The 16528-nt window shown below is 31.9% G+C and overlaps 1 protein-coding gene across 2 annotated transcripts in view; it reads left to right on the forward strand.

Moving 5' to 3' along the window:
• The window catches only part of FER (FER tyrosine kinase), a gene marked incomplete at both ends in the record, with an annotated part of 433549 nt that overhangs the window by 34028 nt on the left and 382993 nt on the right, over window positions 1–16528 (forward strand). For both annotated transcript variants that reach the window (XM_084234011.1, XM_084234012.1), the window contains one exon: window positions 8355–8454. In XM_084234011.1, coding sequence (XP_084090137.1) covers window positions 8355–8454 — 100 coding nt within the window. The remainder of the gene's footprint in view (window positions 1–8354; window positions 8455–16528) is intronic.

Raw genomic sequence — 16528 nt, forward strand, 5'->3', positions numbered from 1 at the left:
AGCATCACCCTTCCTTTAATTAAAAAAACAGACAAAAAATCAGTCAGGTTCTAGTAGAACCTCATAATACCATCAGTCAAGTAGATATAATGAAAATATTTATACCACTTCATCAGACACCAGCAGAATTTGTATTTTTACAAGCTTACTTAGAAGATTCAATAAGATAGACCACATGCTAGGTCACAGACAATACCCTAACATATTTAAAAGAATAAAAATCACATAGTGTTGATCTTGGAACACAGTGGAATAAAACTAGAAATCAGACATCTGGAAAATTCCAAATTACTTAAAGAGTAAACACCACACTTCTAAATAACCGTTGGATCAAAGAGGAAATCTCAAGGGAAACTAAAGAAATATTTTGAACTAAATGAAAATATAAAATATTTAAAGCATCAAAAATGTGGTATGTAGCAAAAGCATTGCTTTGAGGAAAAAAATATAGCATTGAATGAATATATTAGAGAGGAAGAAAGATCTAATGTGAATTGTGTAGGTTTCTATTTTAAGACACACAAAAAAAAGAGAAAAAAACTGAATCCAAACTAAGCATAGGGAAAGGAATAATATAAAATAGAGCAGAAATCAAATTGAAAACAGGAATTAGAGGAAAATTAACAAAATCCAAACATGCTTCCTTAGAAAGTTGAATAAAGTCAATAAGCCTTCAACTGTACTAACAATATGGTAACACATTACTTAACTCAGAAGTGAAAAAGGGGATATCACTACCTATTACATTAATGTTAAAAGAATGGTGAAGGAAAACTATGTACTAATTCAATGCCTACAAATTTCGTAACCTAGGATAAATGGACCAGTTCTTCAGAGGGCACAACCTACTACAATTGTAGTCACATTAGATGAAATAGATTGTTTGAATAGGCATATATCTATTATAGAAATTGAATCAAAGATTAATTATCATTTCAAGGCAGAAAGTTCCAGTCTCAGATTGCTTCATGGGTAAATTTTGTCAAACATTTAAATTTTACTAATTTTCTACAAGCACCTTCAGAAGACAGAATCAGCAGAAATACTTCTTAACTCATTTTATGAGGCCGGCATTACCTTAGAACTAAAAACAAAGGCATATTAGAAGAAAACAACAGACCAATGTATTTCAGTGACATAGATACAAAAATCCTTATCAAATTATTAAGTAATCAAACCCAACAGCATATTAAAAAAAGATGTACCATGATCAAGTGGTATGTATTTCAGATATGAATGGTGGTTCAACATTTGAAAAAACCAATTAATGTAATCCATCACATCAATAGATGAAAAAAAATCCACATAATCTTATGAATAGGTATAGACAAAGCATTTGACAAAAAATCAAACACTTCTTCCTGATTAAAGTTGCTAATAAATTAGTGGAGAAATTTCCTTAACTTGATAAAGAAAATCTACAAAAAGCTATCATTAGCAGGAGTCTTAGTTAATGTGGAAAGACAAGAAAAATAAACAAAACATATACAGACTGGAAATGAAATAAAACTCTCTTTGTTATAGATAATAAGATTGTCTATACAGGAAAATCCAAGAGAATCAACTAAACAACTCTTGGAAATGATATGTGAAATAGACCCACATAAATATAGTCAACTGGTCTTTTACAAAGTTACAGAGTCAAAAAGAAGAGAGAAGATAGTATTTTCAACAAAATGGTGCAGAATCAACTGTAAAAGTATGCGCAAATAATAATTTGACTTTAAACCCTAGACACAAACTTACAAAAAGTAACTCAAAATGCATCACAATCCTAAATGTGAAATGTAAAACTATAAAAGCTTCTAGAGCATAACATAGGAAAAAACCTGAATGACCCTGGGTGTGATGATGACTTAGATGTCTAAGAAACCAGAAGCACCAAAAAGTTAAATATGGGATATGGTTTCAATTTTGCTAATTTCTTAGTCTTAGAGGGTTTATTAGAAGTTTTTAGACACCAGCTAGTAGTCTTATTCTTTGCTAAATATTATTTAAGTGTTATTTTGACTATTGAGCCAAAAACTTGAATTTGTCTAGTATTTCTGTAGAAATACCAAGTTTACTGCATGCATGCAGTGACCATCTTCATGATGCCTACCTTCCAACATTGATTGATAGATATAGCTTCTTTTCAGAAATGTTACAGTGTCAAAATTTCATGTTACAAGTGATGAGTTAAGTCAATTCAGAGTCACTCTGTAAAATTAAAATGAATATTTAAACTTGCTTTTTAATAGCAGAAAATATTTTGTAAATAGTGGCTTTATTGATCTTTAAATTTTATATAATTACAGCACTGTAAACTTGATCTTTCATTTTGGAGTGAAAAAAAAAAAAAAGAAACAGTAGTGGTTCTCAGACTAGTGCCCAGGGAAAACTCCTATGGTGATTTTATTTTATTTTTTAAAATTTTTATTGAAGTAAACATAACATGTTTTTACCACACCATTTATGATTCAGAAGATAGGTTCGATGTGTTAAGCCTGTATTAACACAACACACTCACCCCCACAGAACCTACAGTCCTGCATCCTCCATGGTCTGTTGGATCCCTTCCATACTTTGCTCTCCATCTTTTCTTTTACCTCTGGTAGCCTGAATTTTACAGTCATCTTTCTAGAATTTGTTTTGGGTATGGTTTTGTCTGACCCTTATTTCATTTTTCTATATTCCATATGTGAGTGACACCATCCAGTATTTGTCTTTCTTCTTTGGCTTGTTTCTCTTAGTAATAGCCCCTCCTGTTCCATCCATATTGTAACATACGGTGAAAGTTTATCTTTTTATTTACACAGATAAGTACTATCTTATTGTGTATGTGTGTATGTGTATCTCAATATATGTATACATATTTTTATTCACTTATCTCATCTTGGACACTTAGCTTGTTTCCATAATGTGGCTCTTGTAAGTAGTACTGCAGTGAACATAGGAGTGCACATATATATCCCTTCAAATTAGTGCTTTTGTATTCTTTGGCTGGGATCTAGGAGTGGAATTGTTGACTATTGCAGTAAAAATGGTAGAATAATTTTTCTATTTACAGAACTTCCACAATGTTTTATATTGGTGCTGGGCCAGTCTATATTCCTACTAACTGTGGGTGAGGGCTTTTTTTTTTTCTGTATCTACCACAACAAGCTAACGCTTACTATTGCTGTTCTTTTGATATGGGCCATTGTCACGGCTGTCAGGCAGTATCTGATTGTGGTTTTGATTTGCATTTCCCTTATTATAGTGAAGAAGCACATTTTTTTCACATGTCTGTTGGCCCTCTTTGGAGAAATGTGTATTTAGGTCTTCTGCCCATTTTTTAATTTTAGTTTTATGAGTTCATTGTAAATCTTAGATATTAGCACTCTGTCAGATGTATGATGTGTAAATATTTTTTCTCATTCAGTGGGATGCCTTTTCATTTTAATTGGTTTCTTTTGCTATCAAGGAGCTTTTTAGTTTGCTGGAGTCCAATTTGTTTATTTTTTTGCTTTTGTTTTACTTGCCATTGGAGTTGAATCCCCAAAGATAGCTCTGAAACTAATGCCATGGAATATTTTGCTTAGCTTTTTATTTATTTATTTATTTGCATGTATTTCATGGTTCCAGGTCTCAAATTCAAGTCTTTAAATGATTTTGTGTTAATTTTTTATATGTGTGATATAATGGTGTTAATTTTTTTAAATGTGTGATATAGAGGTGTTAATTTTTTTTTTAATGTGTGAGATAGTGGTGTTAATTTTTTTTTTCACATGTGAGTGGTGTAGTTTCTTTCTTTCAGATGGAACTGTCTAGTTTTTCAACACATTTGTTGAAGAGACTGTCCTTTTTGCATTGTTATAATTTTGGCTACTTTGTTGTAGAGTAACTGTCCAGATACTAGGGGTTTATTTCTGGGCTCTCAATTCTATTGCATTTGTTTGTGTTTATTTTTCTTGCAATGCTATCCTGTTTTGATTACTTAGTGGTATAGTTAGAAATCTAGGCATCTCATAACCTCTGTTCTCCCTTATTTTGAATCAAGATTACATTGCTAATTCAGGTACTTTTCCGGTTCCTTATGAATTTCAGCAGTGCTTATTCTATTTCTTTGAAATTGCCATTGGAGCCATGATAGGGATTATACTGAATCTATATATTGCTTTGGGTAAAATGCTCATTTTAACAAGGTTAATTCTTCAAATCCATAAACAGGGATTATCTTTCAATTTCTGTGTCTTCTGTTTCTTTAAATGATGTCTTATTGCTTTTATGTACAAGTCCTTCAACTCCTCGTTAAGTTTATTTTTAGGTATATAATACATTTTTATATGACAGCAATGAAGATTGCTTTCTTGATTTCTTTCTTTTCTAGTACATAGTTTGCATGAAGGGGAATTCATGATTTTAGTAAATTGATTTTTGTAATTTGCCACTTTATTATTTTCCCTAATAGTTGTTTTTAAAGATTTATTTATTTATGCATACAAGAGCTGGGGTACAAGCCAGAGATTCAGGGGGTGCGAGGATCCACCAGAGACAGAGTGGGAAACAGATCGACTGTTGAGGGGAGCAGTGGGTGAGACAGGAGAGGTCTGCCGCACCATTGGTCCCTAATAGTTTTTTAATGGATTAGTTAAGTTTTCTAGGTGTACTAGCTGTCATCTGAAAATAGCGATACTTTCACTTCTTCCCAATTTGTATATTCCCTTTATTTTTTTCTCTTGCCTTATTGCTGTTGATAAGACTTTTAATACTCTTGTGAATAATATGGTGAAAGTGAGCATCCTTGTCTTGTATGTGATTATAGGGGAAAATCAGTTTTTCAGCATTGAGTATGACTATGATGTTGTCATATATGACATTTGTTATATTGGGTTGTTGGAAAAGTCATGACACAGAAAAAAATGTGTCACAACTTTTCTGACAACCTAATATGTAGATAAGTTAATTCTATCCTCATTTTGTTGAGATTTTGATTATAAATTGAAGTTGAATCTTGTGAAATTCTTTCTCTGCACCAGTGATCATATGATTACATTTTCTTTTTTCGGTTTGGTAAATTACATGTTTATTTTTGAATGTTGAACTATCATTGTACAACTGGAATCAGTCTAACTTGGTATTGATATATAATCCCTTTAATATAATGTTGAAAATGTTTTTATAAAATTCTGTTGATTTTTTGGCGTATTTTTATCAGTGTTATTGCTTTGTACCTCTTTTTTTTGTGAATTGTTTTCTGGGTTTGGTATTCTTCCTCAATTTTTTTGCAAGAATTAGTCCTCAGCAGTGAATACTTTGGTACTAGGCTTTTTTGGGGTGAGAAACTTCATTTTCTGTTTCAGTACTCTGCTTTTAATTGGTCTGTATCAGGTTTTCTAGGTACAGTATTGGAAGGTTGCATACTTCTAAGGATTTGTCAGTTTCTTCTCGGTTATTCATTTTTTTTTTCATAACAGGTGTTCATAACAGTCTTCATCCTCAGTTTTTCTTGAGATGTCTGTTATAGCTTTTCTTCTTTCATTTTTATTAGAGTCTGTTTATTGGACTTTTCTCCTTATTTTTCTTAGTGAATCTAGCTTCAGTTGTCTATTTTGCTTATTTTTTTCAAGTTACCATCTTTTCAGTTTATTAATATTTTGAATGGTCTTTTTGATTTCTTTTTCATTCATTTTGCTCTAATTTTTATTATTCTTTCCTTTTATAGTTATATTTGTTCCTCTTTTTCTTGTTCCTTTTGGTGTGCAGTTGGGTTATTTAAACTCTTGTTTTGCTATGTACTTCTATATTAGCAGTGCTTTTGCTGCATCCTATAGATTCTGGTAGCCTGTGTCTTCATTTTTATTGTTTTCCAGGTATTTTTATTTCTTTTTTGATCTCCTCATTAGTCCAATTTGGTAGTGTGTTGTTGCATCTCCACATAGTAGGTGCTTTTTACCCTTTTTTTTTTTCTTTTCAGCTTGATAAAGTTGTTACCAGAGGAGGTATTTGATATGTTTTCAATCTTTATGAATTAGTTGACATTTTGTGATTCAGTATGTCACCTATCCTTAAATATGTTTATGTGCACTTGAGAAGAATGTGTAATCAGCTTTTTTGGTATCCACCCCCTCCTGTAAAATGTCTGTTAAGCCAGTGTTGCATAGTTCCATATTTATTGCTATTGTCCTAGATATTTTCTCTGGTTATCTGTCCGTGAATTGAAGTGGGATGTTGAAGTCCTTTCTTTTGTTGCTCCTAATGTTTTTTTTTTTTTTTTTATTTTCCAGATTTGCCAATAGTTACCTTAATATATTTTGATGTTCTTCATTTGAGTCATTTATATCTATGAGTATTATGTCCTCTTGATTTATTGTTCTTTTAATCATTATGTGTTGTGCATCCTTGTCTTTTGTTATCTTTTTCAGGTAGAAGTTTGTTTCATCTTTTTAACGATTGCTGTTTCATTTTCCCTTTTTATTTTGGGCCCTATTTGCTTGTATGACTGTTTTCCAGCCATTTACTCTGAGCCTATATTTATTTTCTATAGCTCAGATAGGCTTTCTGGAGATTGCAGAAAGTTTGGTTTTGCTTTATGCTTCATGTATTTATGGTATACTTTTTGATTTGTGAAGTCATTCCATTCCATTTTAGGATGATTGTTGACATATGAGTGTTTGCTACTGCTATTTTGTCTTTATTTTTGATTCTATGTGCTGCTTTGTTCAATTTTTTTTTTTTTTTGGTGGATTTCTTCTTGTCAGTCTAGATAATAGAGATTCTTTAAACATTTCTTTTAGAGGGAGTGTACTGTTTGCAAACTCTTATCTTTTATTTGAGATCACCTTTCTTTCTCCTCATGTCTGATTGAAAGTCATGAAGGATATAGATAGATAGACAGACAGATAGATAGTATTCTCAGGTGGTAATTTTATCTTCTAATATTTTGAATAGGTCACTCCATTCTCTCTTTTCCATAGTTTTCCCAAGTACTTTTTATCTCCTGTATTGAACTTTTTACATCCCTCATCTCCATTGTTTTCTTATTTAAATCTTCAATTTCTGTTTTGTCTTCATTAATTTTATTTCTTAGGTCATGCATTTCTTTTTTTTAGTTTAGTTTTCTTATTATCTTTGATCAACTTTTGTGTTGATTAATTTTCTGTTTTGTGTTCATTAATTTTATTTCTTAGGTCATGCATTTCTTTTTTTTAGTTTAGTTTTCTTATTATCTTTGATCAACTTTTCTGATTTTTTTTCCTTTGCATTTTGTTATCATGGCAATTTTGAACTCAGTATCTGATAAGAAGAAAACTTTTCCATGTCTTTTTGTTACATTTTGGAAACTTGTCTTCTCCTGGTGAACATTATATTCACTTGAGTTCTCAGTGTCCCATGAGTTGTATTTTTATGTCTGCTTGTTTTGCTGTTTTAGATTTCCCTTTTTTTTTTTTTTTTTTGGTCGGTTATCTGGGGCAGTAACGTAGAATTTTGAAGTACCTATTTCCAGCAGGCAGCAGATTTTTCACTTTTCCCAGCTTCATTAAGCCTAGAGATCACATCTTGCATCTCCTGAACCTGGAGGTGGGGGAGAGGCTCTAGGGATCCAGTTGTTTGTGGGAGGGACAGTGGGCTCATATTTGTGGATCTGTTAATATCCTTCCTCTTAGGGGTCCACACCCGACTCTGTAGTTTGTGTGCTTTCAGTGTGTTCACAAAATCAGTATCAACCCTGGGTTGTGGGGAAGGAAGTGTGCAGCCAGGCACTGTCCTTGTTCTTTTCACTGGTGATCACGCACTCTGGGAGCACCCCAACTTCTCTGTGCTTATGTCCCCTCAAGGGTGAGTACTTCCACATTGTTCGTGTCTCCTCTTCCTAAGGTTACTGGCCAACTGTCAGTGCAGTGATTTGCATGGTAGCCTCCTTCCTAGGATCACAATTTCCCATCATTTTTCTCTACCCTCCTCTTGTTTAATGAACCGTGAATCTCCCCTGTGTCCCAGTTCACACTGCAGCTGGTGTACGATTTGAAAGTTGTTCCAGTTTCCCCTATATCTTGGAACCCTCAAAGTGTAGTTTTGGTCTGGTTAACTTACAGATTCTACTTTAGGGAGTGAAGAAGGAACCTCTTCTTACTCCGTTGTGGTCTTCCTTGATTGCTGGTTGTTTTGTTTTTGTTTTTTTTTGAGAATATTTATTTTTGTAAGTTGTTAAATATTTCCTGTTTTTTAAACTTTTTGTTTATTGTATATAATTTTATTTTAAGGAACAACTCTTATGTATAAGCAGTAAAATAAAAAGTTTGTAAAATAAAAACCAGTATTTTGGAATTTAAGTTGTTGACCAATGTAAATTTAGGCATTAAAATTATTTTTTTGCATTTCTTTTTTGACAGGTTACAAAGACAGAATTAGAGAAATTAAAATCCAACTATAGGCAATTAATAAAAGAAATGAATTCTGCCAAAGAGAAATATAAAGAAGCTTTAGCTAAAGGTATGGCACAATTATGAAGAAAAATGTATATTTTATTGATTTTTATTCTTATCATTAAAAGTTGTGTTTCCGTATTAGAATCTCTCCACTTGGGTCAATTCACATTTTAAAAAATCTAAAGTGACTGTATGGTGTCTGTTTTTTTAATGATGCAGATTTTTTTATAGACCATATTAAGCAATATGCACTTGTGATAGAATGCAAGGAATTCAAAAATTTACTTTTAAACATCATATTTACTTATTTAATTACTGAGTATTAAGTAATAAAGGTATGATTGCATTTGTTTGGAAGTCTTTTAAAATTCCTTTTTACCTGTGATGTATAAAACTGTTAAAATTACAAGATGATTATAGCATTATTTTGCCTTCATAATTTGATTTTATATTTATATATCCAAATGTTATCATAAGAAGACTTGCATGTGAATGGAAAGAGAAACATACTAATTTTTAAATGGCCTTCATAGTTGGACTTTTTTAATTATATAAAAGTTGCAGTTAAAAATTTATTGCTATAAATACTATATTATTATAAGAAGTTTTTGTTCTTTAATTCACCTTTCTGTTTATTAATGTGTTTTCCTCTTGCCCTTTACTTGTGAACTATTTTGTTATTTTGTGGAAGTAAATGAAATAAGCAACTCCTGTTATTTGGATGTATCTTGCACAGTGAAGATACTGTGTTTCTCCCAATAAAATAGAAGTGATACAGTTTTAAGTGCAGTTCTTTCTACCCCCCTCCCTTTCTTCACCCGCTTCTTTTGCTCCTTCCTGCTTCCTTCCCTTTCTCCCTTCCCCTTTTTCCCCCTATTTCTTTCCCTCTTCTCCCCCTTCTAGTATTTACTTTATGTCTCCTTTTCTCCCTGTCCTCACTGCTCTGACATTTACTTCATGTTTCTGCTTCTTTGCATGTTTCTATTGCTGTTTTTTGGAATATGAATCCATGTTTAGTTTCTAATTTTTACCTAATTTTCCTGCAGTTCCACCAATATTTTGAGATCGTGTCTTCATTAATATACTTATATTTTTAAATATTTTTGTAATATAATTATCTAAGTTATTTTAGAGAATTAAAGAAAAACAATGATGTGGCTGAAAGTTCATAGACTTTGAGTCAGATGATTTCCAATATAAGTGCTAATATTGGATGATTCTTCCATAGATTTTCAAACTTCATTTACCTCATAATTAGTCTGTTGTTATTTTAAAGAGTGTTTTAGGTAATCAAGAAATAGTTACCAAGAACAGTAGTCTTTAAGTGATTGAGATTAAAATATTATTTCTTCCATATTGGTGATGCTTACCCATTTTTTAGTTGATGTTCCAAATTGGGAATTCCAAGTCCTATTCTCTTTCAAAAATTTACTTTACATAAGGAATTTCTTTTTTCTTTTTCTTTTTTTTTTTAAGATTTATTTATGCATACAAGAACTGGTCTATTGGCCAGAAGTTGGGGGGGAGGTGAGAAGATTCACCAGAGACAGGGTGGGGAACAGAGCAGGCTGACATACACAGCTGAAGGGAGCAATGGGTGAGACAGGAGAGGTCTGCTGTGCCATGTGGGTCAGCTCCCTGGCTGGGGATCGAACTCGGGCTGCTGTGGCTGTGGATAGCTTCAAATTGCTTTGTCTTAACCCTTTGTACTACCAGGGAGGCTTCAGGAAATCCTTTTTAAACTATCAAGAATAGGTTAATAATAGTTTTGTACATTAGGCATTACTATTCAATCTATCAAAGTAATTGATTTTATAAATTTCATTATTTTATGCCTGACTAGCATTATTAAATTGGTGCCCAATATTATAAATAGCCATATATAAATTTACCAGAGCAATTGTATTGCTCTGTATTTACCAGTTCAATTGTATGTAATACTTCATGTTAAGTACCACAGATTTGACATTTAAAAGGCTTGTAATTTGACTGAATCTCTGTTGTTAAGATAGCCCATTTGCATTTGTCTTTCTAAATGTGTTAGTGACATTATTTTCAAAAATTTGATTTCTCCCATTAAATCAGCTTATAGCCTATAAAATACAGGTTATAAAATATAGGTTTAAAAAATAAGTGCTTGTGTAATTATGCTCTACTCATGAGAAATATGTAAGTTTCTTATAATAAAAATTATCTTTATACTAAATATTTATGCAAAGAGGTATAACATTTATTTGAAAACATTGTTTTTTAATTTTTATTTATTTATTTATTTAAAGATTTATTTATTCATTGATACAAGCACTGGGTACAGTCAGAAGCGCGAGAGGGTGAGAGAATTCACCAGAGCCAGAGCGGGGAGCAGAACAGGCAGAAGGACCGAAGTACACTGCTGAGGGGAGCAGCTAGCCGGCAGGAGAAGTCTGCACGCCATGTGGGACCCTCGCCTGGTGGCCAGGGATCAAACCAGCGCTGCAGAGGCTGTGGGCAGCTTCTCAACCCAGCGCTCAACTGCTGCGCCACCAGGGAGGCCCAACATTGTTTTTTTTAAATTAATTAAGTAATTTATATAAGCACTGCTCCCTTTAGCAGTGTATTTCATTGGTCTGCCTGTTCTGTTCCCCGCTCTGGCTCTGGTGAATTCACTCACCCTCCTGCGCTTCTGACTGTACCCAGTGCTTGTATAAATAAATAAATGTTTAAAAAAATAAATAAAAGTGGGTTTTTCATTCAGCCTGGTAATTTCAGTTATTGGCATCTTTATACAGCATCCTTCTGACAAAATGACTAATATCAAATAACTCATGAAACTATACAAAAAACAAAACAAATAAGCCCATCAAAAAAATGGCCAAAGAATTAAAGAGACAATTTTCCTAAGAAGACATTCACTTTATAGAAGACACATGAAAAAATTTGTTTACAATAACTTATTATTAGAGAAATACAAATGAAGACCACAATGAGATACCATCTCACACCTGTGAGAATGGCCCATACTTAACAGGCTGAAATAACAAGAGCTAGTGAGGGTTTGGACAAAAGGGAACCTTCCTGCATTGCTGGTGGGAATATTGGTACAACTCTTTATGGCAAGCATTTTGGAGGCTTCTCAAAACCTTTAAAAGTATCTATCATAAGACCCAGTAATTCCACTCCTAGGCATCTACTCAAAAACTCAAAAATAGTAATTCAGAACAAAATTTCCTGTCCCATGTTTATTTCAGCACTATTTACTATAGCTAATAATAAAAAAAATTAACTGCCCCCTAACAGATGAGTGGATCAAGAAAGATATATACACAATGTAATGTTATTCAGTGATCAAAAGGATGAACTCATGCCATTGGTGGCCTCATGGATGCAACTGGGAGGTCTAATACTAAGTGAAAGAAATCTGAAAGAGAAAGATAAATACTGGATGGTGTCAAAAATATGTGGAATATAGAGAAAGCAAAGTAAGTTTCAGATAAAGAAAAGCTTAAAAGATGACTGCAGAACTGAAGCACTCAGAAGCAGATGGGAGGGTTAAGAACAAAGAGGGAAGGAAGCATAATGGACTCTATTGGTGTATTAAGAGTGATTTGGTGGTGCCTGTACTAAAGTGGCAGCTAGTGATTGGGGTACCCAAGTATTGCCTCAATGAAAAATAAAAATTAACTGATTAAGTAAAATTTCTCTTTTCAAAAAAAAGAGTATATTCTTTCCTATTGTTGAACAGGAAAGAAAATTTGTTATACAATACTATCCTGTTTGAATAAGTAACTTTTATATACTGGGGAAAAAAATCTAGAGATATGGATCTTCCAACTTTGCTTATAATTTTCAAGATAGTTTTGTGTTTTTGGTGTTGCATGGAAATCCACTTGAATTTTAAATCTACTTTTTTATTGATGCCAAATGGTCATTGAAATTTTGATAGGGTTCATTGATAATGCAGGTGACTTTTGGAAATATTGCCATTTTAACAATTTGGCTTCCAAACTGTGTCTTTCCTTTTATTTAGTTCTTTAATTTCTTTCATTAGTGTGTTTTAAGTTTCAGTGTTAAAGTCCTGAATATCCTAGCTTACACTTACTATTTTATTCTTATGTTTTGGGAAATGGTAATGTTTCTTAAGTCCTTGATAGATTTTCATTGCTGATATATAAAACAGAACTGTTTTTTTGTATCCTGTATTCTGCAACTTTGTTGAAATGATATATTAGTTTTAGTAGCCTTTTCTAAATATATTCTAGAATTTTTTATTTATTTAAAATATTTTTTTTCTAAAATCATTTTTTTAAAGATTTATTTATTTATTCATGCAAGAACTGGGGTACAGGCCAGAGGTGTGGGGGGTGGGAGGATTCACCAGAGACAGAGTGGGGAGCAGAAGAGGCAGATTGAGTGAAATACACTGCTGAGGGGAGCAGCAGGCGAGTCAGGAAAGGTCTGCTGCGCCATCTAGAATTTTTTAAAATGGGAATTAAGATAATTTTACTTCTCTTCAATTTAGAAGCCTTTGAGTTCCTTTTGCTGCTTAATTGCTATGGCTTTTAAGTAAAATAAAAGCCAGTACAATTGAAATAGGATGGAGATAGAGGGCATCTGTTTCTTTCCCTAAGCTTGCTTGGCGGGTGGAGGGGAGGAGTTTTAATCTTTCATGTGAGTAAAATGTTTATTTTAGGTTTTTCAGTAGTGTCTTTTATCCTGTTTCCTTCTAGTCCTAATTTATTGGGTGTTTTTGTCTTGAAAAATGTTGCATTTTGTCATATCCTTTTTGACTCAAGAGATAATCATATAGCTTTTCTCTTGAAATCTGTTAGCGTTTTACTTAGTCTGATTCAGATATTGAGTTACCCTTGTATTCCTAACATAACATGATGCATAATCCTTTCTTTAGTTTATTGCTGGATTTGATTTGCTAGTATTTTTTTTTAGTATATTTACATCTATACTTGAAGGTATGTTTATTTGTCAGTAATTTGTTTTCCTTATGCTCTTTTTTTCTTATATCAATAGCTGGGCAGTGTCCTCACAGTATGCTCTAATTAGTCTTGACTACTTGCTCATTAAGCACTCTGATTGTTAGATTCTCTAATTTCGAAAATGTTGTTTTGTTTAGTTTTTGCCAGATTAATTGTTGGTTTAGTGTATGTAGTATGTAGATCTTTCTAATTCCCTACTCTGTCCTTTTCATTATGTATTTTAATATTTTATGTATTATTTGACTCACAGAAATGTTTCATGAATATAACACAGTAATACAACATGATTCCCCAAATATTAACATTTTACCACATTTGAAAAGTAGCAATTTAAAAATTGCTTATACTAATTTCTTAAATCCTAAATAAAATTTAAAATTCAGTTTTCATTTCATATATGTAAATTCATATAAACAAAAAAATTTCAAAATTGCCGTAATGCCTAAAATAAAAAAAAAAGCCTTCAATTTCTTATACTTCTTTTTCCTCTGGTCAGTTATTTTTTTTTCACCTGCTTTTTACCTTTCTATTTTGGTTTATTTTGCCTATGGTATTATTTTTTTCCCATATGGCTTATTGTCTTTCCTACTGTCATTTCAAGTGGGTTTCCTGAAGTAGTAGTGGTTTAAACTGCCTTTATTGGCATGTCATTCTCCATCTTTTATACATTTATGTATATTTATATCATTAGCCACCTTGTATATTCTGTGTCATGAGAAAGGAAATGTGGAAATTTTTTTTTCATTGTATATATTTTTCACATCATTTTTAATTTTTTGCACAATGTATGCATTTTTGTCTTGGTTGTAGTCCCCATACAATTCTCACCCATCCCCCGCCCCCACAAAGTCCCACCCTGCTCACCCAAATGCCCCCAAATAGATAATTGGATCAAGAAGATGTGGTACATATACACAAAGGAATGTTACTCAGCAATGAAAAAGATAAAGTCATGCAATTTGCAGCAACATGGATGGAGCTGGAAGGGATTATGCTTAGCAAAATAAGCCAGAAAGAAAAAGAAAAATACCAGATTGTCTCACTCATAGCAGGAATTTAGAAAACTTAAATAAGGTACCAGGAAAAAGACTAATTATTATAAAGTAAAAATCAAAATCAATAAGCAACTATAAACCAGAGGCACACTGTGGAAATTTTTTAGTACTCTTTTATACTCTTAAGAAATAAATTGTTTTAAATTCAATACATAAGAGAAAGAATGACTCTAGTTGATGAGCAAGAAAAAAATAGGGTAGTTGATTACTGGCTTGATTTCTACCCTAGGTTTGCTTAGTATAAGGTATTGAGTGAGTTTTTAAAAATAAAAATCTTGTGTTAGCAAATAAAAAGAAAAATAGAGCAGAATAGTCGGTGAAACTTTTACTTAGACTTCTATTGCTCTGTTTAAAAAAAATAATCATTTTTGGTTCTACTGATATTTTGTAGGCTCTAAGACTTTCAGTCAAAGGAGGAAATGTACTTTATTAAATAGTAAAAGATGCTCATGAAATTGAACTTTACAATTAATATTATTATTTCCATTTTTTGAGTTTGTGTTTTCCATTAATATCCATAATGATTCTCTGCTTTTTCCATATGGTATCTATAAAAATACTCTTCCATCTGTATGTTTTTTATATAAAAGTAAGATTTCCAATTCAAGTGTTTCTAACTTTTTTCCCCCTTATAACTTCAATAATTCATGTCTTTGTATATTATATTTAGGTGATTCTTTTTATAGTGCATGGTCTTTTAAGGGAGTCTGCAAGTCCAATTTCACCAGTGTATTCAAGGAGTTTCAAAAATTTTTTGGTCTTTGTGTTATGTTTGTCTTTTGAACTCATATGACATGAGTAAAAATTTTCATATAAAACGTGAAGGAAATTTTTTTCTTTTTTTAAAAGTGAAATACTGTTTGTTTTACTACTATAAAATTTTAAACTTTTAAGGTTTGTTTTTTACTATTATTTTCTTGTTAAGGAATTTCTTAAGAATCTGCTGCAAAAACTTGGTATTTTGATTATTATAGTTATTTTCTTCTTATTTAGGACAGGTCATATGTTGTAAAACTATATATTGATTTTACAACATTGTTGTCAGTATTAAAAAATAATAGTGTTGACTTGCAATGCTATGCAGTTTCCCTGGAAACTGTAGTTTTGTTTCTTGCCTTGTAGTTTTGTTTCTTCATGTGAAGAACATGAATTATCTCTAATTTGTTTAGTGATGTGAAAGGCAAACACATTAACTTAAACTTTATTGTCCTCCTGATTATCTTCCATCCTCATTTGCTCTGAGAGCTGTATGAGTTCATTCATTTCAGATTTTTATAATCTCTTGTTTGTTTTATAGAAAATGTACATAATTTTTCCACAGATGTTCTTGTTCATATGCCATGTTACACTTTCTTTCCAATATTAAAAATATTTCTTAAGCGTATATGTAGTACATGCTAATTTTATAAATTTTAAGCAACATCATTTTTAGCCATATGGTATTAAATAAAGTGAATTTAAATATGGTTTGCTTTGAAGTTTCATAGTTTACTTGACGATATATTGAACTATTAGAAAAGATGTTAAAAATAATTGCCTCACAGTTACATATTCTGTCTGATGTAGCTTATTTAGTTGATTATCTATGGCTAGAATTATATTAGGGTTTCATATTTATCCAGTCACAAATTCCCCACAATAACATTTGGGCTAGGGGCGTTTATATTACATGTTAAGTGGTGTGAGTGCTTCTGCTTTTTATCACACAATATGTTCAGGAAAATTAAACAAGACAGAATGAGGTACTCTATATTACAAATATTTGTAATAATCAATATTGAGAAGTTTTAAAGGAACTTTGTTCACTTACTTTTATCAAAAGTGTAGGAAAATAAATTCCCTCTCAGGTTCTTCTTTATGAGAAACAAAAAGGAATACTAAAAGACTGGTAAACTTCCTGATTACTTGTAAAACCTTGCTTACCTTTAGAGTTACTAAATACCTACTGCTAAAACTGGGAAATTCACCACAAGTTTCATTCAAGATTGTTTTCTCTTGTAGTTGGGAAGTACATTTTCTTGTTACTTCATGCTTTATGAATAGTTTTGTGATATTTTATAGCTAATTACTCTGTTAGATTCAGTGAGTTGTCTCTTTATTACTTTCATTATGA

This window comes from Talpa europaea (assembly GCF_964194135.1).
Source record: "Talpa europaea genome assembly, chromosome: 5".
NCBI classification, from domain to species: Eukaryota; Metazoa; Chordata; class Mammalia; order Eulipotyphla; family Talpidae; genus Talpa; species Talpa europaea.